At 36.4% G+C, this 7978-nt stretch overlaps 1 protein-coding gene across 4 annotated transcripts; it reads left to right on the forward strand.

Annotated features, from left to right (window-relative positions):
* The first annotated feature begins 366 nt into the window (after positions 1-366).
* Positions 367-6268, forward strand: LOC111366624 (heat shock 70 kDa protein 15-like). 4 transcript variants are annotated; one of them, XM_022987343.1, is made up of 10 exons: positions 367-513; positions 1302-2486; positions 3192-3419; positions 3498-3590; positions 3698-3910; positions 4280-4468; positions 4677-4823; positions 4905-5054; positions 5178-5308; positions 5800-6268. In XM_022987343.1, exons 2-10 carry the CDS (start codon positions 1317-1319, stop codon positions 6011-6013), a joined length of 2535 nt encoding a protein of 844 aa, XP_022843111.1. In that variant the 5' UTR covers positions 367-513; positions 1302-1316; the 3' UTR covers positions 6014-6268. The 4 variants fall into 4 exon arrangements, with proteins under 4 accessions (XP_022843111.1, XP_022843121.1, XP_022843114.1 ...); XM_022987353.1 differs by having other exon boundaries at positions 3698-3904; XM_022987346.1 differs by having other exon boundaries at positions 368-513; positions 1281-2486.
* Positions 6269-7978: the final 1710 nt, after the last annotated feature.

Genomic DNA, 7978 nt, shown 5'->3' on the forward strand with positions numbered 1-7978 from the left:
ATATCACTATTTTAACAAAATAATAATAAAAAGTGACACTTAACTTTAAAAAGTGACGTGATGTTACTTCCAAAATACTTTTAACATGATTTTCGAAAAGATTTCTTATTTTAGGGATATCTTTGTAAGTTGTCTCAAATCAACCATAAAAGTCCTGGACCTTAGGTCCAGTTTAGTAAAGCCCAAATGAGCCCAATGAACTAGAATTTCAGTGGAATACCCCGGTAGATCCTTCGAGAAACAGCAGCAGAGTATCTCTCTAGACACATCTACGACCACTGGATCAACATCATTAAAAGAAAAGAAAAGGCAAAAAAAATGGAGTCTTTTTTGTTTAAATTTGACCCGAATTTTCCACACCGCCCCCACTCACTCCCCTTTAAAACCCGAGACTATTTACCTCCCCAAAAAAAATAAAGAAGAGAGCTTTTCCTTTTGTTCTCTGAATTATCTCGCAAACGCCAAAGTATTCGGAAGAGAATTCCAGAAAGTCACTTCGTTGATCCTTCTTAGGTACTGTAGTGATTGAATGCAAGCCCTAACGCTCTTCCCCTGCAATTGTGATTTCTAATTTTATGTGCATTTCTTTTATTTGTATTGATGTATTCGATATTCTCTCTTATCAGCTCTGTTGTTTAATTTATTTTGGATTTTTAATCTATCCTGCATAAATTGTCTTTTATAATTCAAATTTATTTTCAATTATTTTTAGTAGATTGGGTTCTATTCTGAAATTTTCGAATTTTAAGTAGGTTCTTTTCTTCTTCTTCTTTTTTTATTTTTTTTTTCTTTTTCCACCCTCATGTTCTAGAAGAACTCGATCATGGTGGTGTATTTGAAATGACTCAATGGCATTTGTGTAGAGAGAATGATATTTTAACATTTCTTTAGAGTTAGCTCAAGCTGGACTCAATGACGTTATTTTCTTTAAACTAATAGCTGGAATTGTGCGGGACTCTTGGTATACATTCACTCTTTTCATCCTTCGAAAGTTATTGGATGGGTCAGTGCATGGACTTATATTTGAATTGGATTTGGGAAGTTGTCTTGCAATTCCTATTTCTTCTCGGATTTTTGTTTTTTGTTTTTTTTTTTTTTCTAAATTTGATTTATGTAACCACTTGCACATTGATACTTGTTTAGCACCATGAACTTATCTGTGTCTTTTCTTGAAGGATAATGAAATAAATATTGATATTAATATTGCCATCGTCTTTGAACTGGAAATGTGATTTTGCATTTTTGTTCGGCATGTTGTTATTAACCTTGCTGCAACCTAGTGACTTTGTGCTGCTATTCAGGACATTTTAGTGAACATGAGTGTGGTAGGTTTTGACATTGGAAATGAGAACTGCGTTGTCGCAGTTGCAAGGCAAAGAGGTATTGATGTTGTTCTCAACGATGAGTCCAAGCGAGAAACTCCTGCTGTTGTATGCTTTGGTGAAAAGCAGCGGTTCCTTGGGACAGCAGGAGCTGCATCGAGTATGATGAATCCAAAAAATACAATTTCTCAAATAAAGAGGTTGGTTGGACGCCAGTTCTCCGATCCTGAGCTGCAGCAGGATCTAAAGTCATTGCCATTTTCAGTAACTGAAGGGCCTGATGGCTTTCCTTTGATACATGCGCAGTATCTGGGACAAGTGAGGACATTTACGCCTACCCAGGTTTTGGGAATGGTGTTCTCTAATTTAAAGAGCATTGCTGAAAAGAATTTAAATGCAGCAGTTGTAGATTGCTGCGTTGGGATACCTGTTTACTTAACTGACCTTCAGAGGAGGTGTTTTATAGATGCGGCAACTATTGCTGGTTTGCATCCTCTTCATCTAATTCACGAGACCACTGCTACTGCTTTAGCTTATGGGATTTATAAGACTGATTTGCCTGAAAATGACACATTGAATGTTGCTTTCATTGACATTGGTCATGCCAGTATGCAAGTTTGTGTTGCTTCTTTTAAGAAAGGCCAGCTGAAGATATTAGCCCATTCTTTTGACAGATCTCTTGGTGGGAGGGATTTCGATGAAGTTCTTTTCCAGCACTTTGCTGCTAAGTTCAAGGATGAGTATAAGATTGATGTCTTTCAGAATGCCAGGGCTTCCCTCAGGCTTCGTGCTGCTTGTGAAAAGTTGAAGAAAGTTCTCAGTGCAAATCCCGAGGCGCCTTTGAACATCGAGTGCTTGATGGATGAGAAGGATGTGAGGGGCTTCATCAAGAGGGAGGAATTTGAGCAAATCAGTATGCCAATTTTGGAACGTGTGAAAAAGCCATTGGAGAAGGCTCTTGTAGAAGCTGGACTTACAGTTGAGAATATTCATGGAGTTGAGGTTGTTGGTTCAGGTTCCCGGGTTCCTGCTATTATGAAGATATTGTCGGAGTTCTTTGGGAAGGAGCCAAGACGTACAATGAACGCCAGCGAGTCTGTTGCCAAAGGCTGTGCTTTACAATGTGCTATTTTAAGTCCTACATTTAAAGTGCGGGAGTTCCAGGTAATGTTGCTTACAATTTTAATGGCTATTCTTATATAGACTCATCCATAGGATTGTCCTCTGAGTTTCATCTATTAAGTGCAATATATGCTATGTATCTTGCCAAAATGTACTCGTGATTATTGTATTTTTCATGTTTGTGCAAACTTATTTGATGCTAGAGTAGATCTTATATTTCATATAGACAGGGGAAGGCTTTAGGAAATATAAGGTTAAAAATTTGCATTCTACAATCAACTTTAGACTGAATTAAGTGTTCAAATCATATGTTATGCGAAGAGAAAGAGACACCAGATAGGGATTGTTATGTGAGTTTTGATACTCTCTCTTGTAATCATGTGGGTGTTATTGTGACCTATCATGACTCAAAAGAATATATGGAATTGCACCTTTATGTTAATTCGCTTAGTAGCTTCATATGAAGATGGTTATCCATGTTTTTGTGTGTTGAGATTTATCAAATGCCATTGGTGCACCTTTTTTACTTCTTTGTTTTAAAGGAATTTAACTGGGTTCTATATTTAGTTTGATTTCTATTGAGGTAGTGTGTTATCTGTGCAAATATGTGGAGATTTTTTTTTTGTTACCAATATTTTAGAGAAGATGCCCTGTAGTGTGTTTTTGGGCTAGTTCTGTTTGAAATATATCTTATGAAAAATCATGATCAGACATTAAAAATGCTTCCATATGTTTTTAACTTTCAAGGTTAATGAGAGCTTTCCCTTCCCCATTGCTTTGTCATGGAAAGCCTCTGCTCCAGATGCTCAAAGTGGGCATGCGGATAGTCAGCAGAGCACCATTGTATTTCCCAAGGGTAACCCAATGCCAAGTGTGAAGGCGCTGACATTCTACAGATCTGGAACTTTCTCAATAGACATACAATATGCTGATGTGACGGAATTGCAGGCACCTGCTAAAATTAGCACATATACTGTAAGCTATTAATGTGCAACTATCATTTCTTTCTATTCTTGATAAGCTTTCTACTCATTTCCTTCCATTGATGTACAGATTGGACCCTTTCAAACAAAGGGTGAACCGGCGAAGTTGAAGGTCAAAGTACGTTTGAATCTCCATGGGATTGCCTCTGTTGAGTCGGTTACTGTAAGTTCTCTGGATAAAGCTTCTTCATTTGTTTATGATGCTAGTTCTTTTATTTTATTTTATTTATTTATTTTTTAGTGAATTAATACACTTTTTATGTGCATAAGATGTTGGAAGAGGAGGAAGTGCAAGTTCCAGTTGTGAAGGAGTCAGCAAAGGAACCAGCCAAGATGGAAACAGATGAGACTTCTGCTGATTCTGTTCCCTCAATTACCAGTGAAATTGATGAAAATATGCAAGATGCCAAAATTGATGCTGGGACTGAAAATGGCACCCCAGAGTCGGGAGATAAGCCTATTCAGATGGAAACTGAGGTTAAGGTTGGTTATTTATGCTAATGTGAGATAGTCCTGCTGTTTGGTTATTGAGGTTTGTTGTTTGCAGCACAATGAAGGTTCCTCCTGGATGGAATATTTTCTTTATTTAGTTCCCCAATCTATATTGTAGGATGATTGTACTTTCCTTGTGTGACATGTGTGCCTCTCTTTTCCTTTTACGGTTTATTCGACCCATGGAAAGAAAACAAGCCACATGTATATGTTAAACTTTTCCTTGGGGTATAATTTTAACTATACGCATAATGCCCCCAACCTTCGGTGGTGGTTATATTATATTTTAATCCATCAATTCATCTTAGTTTTGGGGAGGTTTTCTCTCCTATTTTATATTTTTTATGTTCATTGGTGCAGGCTCAGAAGAAAAAGGTTAAGAAAACAGGTATGCCTTTTACAGAGCTGATATATGGAGGAATGGCAGCTGCAGATGTGCAAAAAGCAGTGGAGAAGGAATTTGAGATGGCTTTGCAGGATCGAGTAATGGAAGAAACAAAAGACAAAAAGAACGCTGTCGAGGCCTATGTTTATGACATGAGAAATAAGGTAGGATTTTTCGTTTATCGTGGGTTATTAAAGAATTTCGCTCCTCAAATTGTCTTTCTGTGATCGACAATAATGGGATTGTGAGTCTAAAGCAGGAAGTATCGACCATATAGAAAGTCTCTTGAGTAATGTTCTGGTTAAGACGGCCCTATTAACTTTCTTTAGCTATTGGGTATTGACTATTCGTTCGTGTCTTGTCTGCCTGCAGCTAAACGACAAATATCACCAGTTTATAGTTGATTCTGAGAGAGAACGATTCATTTCTAAACTCCAGGAGGTTGAAGATTGGTTGTACGAGGATGGTGAAGATGAAACAAAAGGCGTGTATGTTGCTAAGTTGGAGGAGCTCAAAAAGGTAGTGATACCTACTGTATGCTTTCAATTGCACATCTTTCCTTTCATTCTGAAAGGGGGATATTTTGATTATTTCCTGCAGCAAGGTGACCCAGTTGAGGAGCGTTACAATGAGCACACAGGAAGGGGATCTGTGATTGATCAATTTGTTCATTGCATCAACAGTTATAGAGAAGCAGCGATATCCAATGATCCCAAGTTTGACCACATCGATTTGGCAGAGAAGCAGAAGGTGCGTGTTTGTTCAGTGAATTTTCCTATCCTCTATGATGCTCCCTTCCCTAAGGGGCACACTTGCATGTGTGTGCATGACTATTATCATAAATGTGGCTCGGTGGACACTCTTCTTCTTCAGGTTTTGAATGAATGTATCAATGCTGAAGCTTGGCTGAGGGAGAAAATCCAGCAACAGGATACACTTCCTAAGTATGCTACTCCAGTTCTTTTATCAGCTGATATCAGGAAGAAAGCTGAGGCTCTCGACAGGTACTTCCCCACTGTTTTATAATTTCTGTAATTATAAGCAGGGCATCGTCCATGGTTCTGTGTGGAGATATTGATGTTTGCTTTTAATTTTTTGCATGACTTGAAAGGTTGACAGATGATCTGCAAACGGGGAAGAAAGGCAAATAAGATCATTTGGCTATTGAGCAAAATAGCTGTTTATTTTTTCGATTTACAAGCTTGACTAAGCTTATGAAGTTTGCTTAATAGTAAATACTTCTTAAAATATATAGATTTCTTTAAAAAACTTGGAAATTAAGTACTTGTTGATGGGTAGGAAGATCTTTAGTTTCAAAGTAACTTTTATACTATGTTTGGGAAATATTTGTTTCGAAAAAACTTATGAAAAGCTTAACCAGACACTACAACTCATTTCATAATTTATGGGCCATGAATGTCTTTAATTTTCATTTTTTGACTTCTATTTTTACTTCTCATATTGTCATATCTAAAAATACAAAACTCTTCTGCAGGTTTTGCAGGCCGATATTGACAAAACCAAAGCCCAGGCCCAAGCCACCCACTCCTGAATCATCCTCGCCGGCATCCTCTCAAGGAGGCGAGTCACAGACTCAAGGTGCTGACCAACCCTCCAGTGCAAGTGAGAATGCCGGAAATGAAGTACCACCAACTCCTGCAGAGCCCATGGAAACTGACAAGTCCGAGAGTGCACCAGGTGCTGCCTAATTTGTTATGCTGGACTCATTTGTATGTTGGATATGAAATGTTTGGAGATGAGGTAGTTTTAGTTTATGTATGGTAAGAGTTTATGCTGTTAGTGGGTGGTCTAGCTTAATGAATACGATCCTTCTCCCATGGCTATCTCCCTTATGTTTTGGGAGGGGAATTTCAAGTCTATACGAAGCAGCTGCTTTGGATGCTTCTCATGTATTTGAATTTTCTTCTTCAATGATATTATTCCAAATTATTTCTTGGCGAAAATTTCCCGTTGTCGTTTTTGCATCTTTTGTGCAAGTACGATTTGGAACTTATATTTAAAGAGAAGGGAGATGAGATTTGTTCTTGCTTTTTCATAATAAGTTCAGTTTTATGGTGAAATTGGTAGTCATCGGCTTTTTAGGACATGGAACCGAAGAGAGAGAAGTGAAGGGAGTATGGCGAAATTGGTAAACGATGTGAGCCTTCAATAAATTTAAAATTTCAAAGAATTATTATTTTTTAACTATGTTGGACTCGCTAAAAGATTGCAAGCAATTAAAATTTTAGCAACTATATTTGTTTTGATTTATTCTATCTTTCTACGTGATATACATCAAATTTTGAGGTCATGTCCATAATTTTAATGTTGTCTTGGTCTATTCGGTAAAATTTTGACAGTTTACCATGTTCTTTTTTGGTTCAGGTTGAAGAGTGGAATAAAATTTAAATCAAAGTTAACAACTAATTTTAATAACTCAATTTTTGGAATTTACAACTTTTTAATTACATATTTCATCAATTTTGAAAAATTGTTCCGTATTTAAACGAAACAAAGCTTATATATTTGAATTGCACTAGTTCAGATCTGAGGCACCGTCATCTCAGGACCTGTCATCACGCCTTGTTTGTTTAGAATAAGACTACATATTTTGAGTTGTTATGAGTTTACTAAACTTTCAAGAACGTCTAATTTTAAGGGTATGAGTTAAAAAGTGTCCACTCATTTGAATTTAGTGTCAATTTGTCTATTATGCCCTTAATGAAAAGTTACATTTTGAAATGGTATCCTTGACATTTGATTTTTTTATTGATTTGTCACGAATTTTGAGAAGTGGCTTCCATGAGAAATTACATTAAAATAAATTCGGACAAAAAATAAAAATAAAAATAAAAAATATATATATAATACTTTAAAAAAATAACGTGAAAACAAAAAGGGTAATTGGCACAAAACGTCCCTACCTATCAAGTCTATTGTGGAAAACGTCACTACTTTTCATTTTTTGGCATTTTTGCCCTCATTTCAACCTTTCTTTACGCTGGACGTCCTTCCGTCCATATTCCGTCAGTTTTTCCGTTAATTAAAGGGTAATTGGCATAAAACGTCCCTACCTTTCAAGTCTATTGTGGAAAACGTCCCTACCTTTCATTTTTTGACATTTTTGCCCTCATTTCAACCTTTCTTTGCGCTGGACGTCCTTCCGTCCATATTCCGTCAGTTTTTCCGTTAATTAAATACAAAAATACCTTTTTCTTTCCATAAACAAGGGTAAAATTGTACTCATCCACTTCACCCCTTTTTCCCGCCATCAACTTAGTCCATAAGTAACAGTAGCAGCAACATGAATCTGAAAATACTTTAAATGATTAAGTTAAATAAAGAAAAAATATCGTGAACACATTATATTTTACAATTCCACAACTACTGTTGTTGTCATCTTGTGTCACTGGAAAAATTTAGAAAGACATATTAAATGGGTAGTCAATTTATAATGAGCCAAAATGGTGAATGGCTCTTTTTGGCTCAATGGAGAATATGAATGGCTCATTTTAAATTGACTCATTATAAATTGACTACCCATTTAATATGTCTTTCTAAATTTTTCCAGTGACACAAGATGACAGCAACAGTAGTTGTGGAATTCTGAAATATAATGTGTTCACGATATTTTTTCTTTATTTAACTTAATCATTTAAAGTATTTTCAGATTC

The sequence above is a fragment of the Olea europaea genome, chromosome 2 (genome assembly GCF_002742605.1).
Source record: "Olea europaea var. sylvestris chromosome 2, O_europaea_v1, whole genome shotgun sequence".
Taxonomy (NCBI): Eukaryota; Viridiplantae; Streptophyta; class Magnoliopsida; order Lamiales; family Oleaceae; genus Olea; species Olea europaea.

Excerpts from the sequence above, each read along its gene's own strand:
- LOC111366624 (XM_022987343.1), top strand. The coding sequence starts at position 1,317 with ATGAGTGTGGTAGGTTTTGACATTGGAAATGAGAACTGCGTTGTCGCA. Across the intron at positions 4,824-4,904 it reads AGTTGGAGGAGCTCAAAAAG|CAAGGTGACCCAGTTGAGGA; the intron begins GTAGTGATACCT and ends TATTTCCTGCAG. Across the intron at positions 5,309-5,799 it reads AAAGCTGAGGCTCTCGACAG|GTTTTGCAGGCCGATATTGA; the intron begins GTACTTCCCCAC and ends ACTCTTCTGCAG.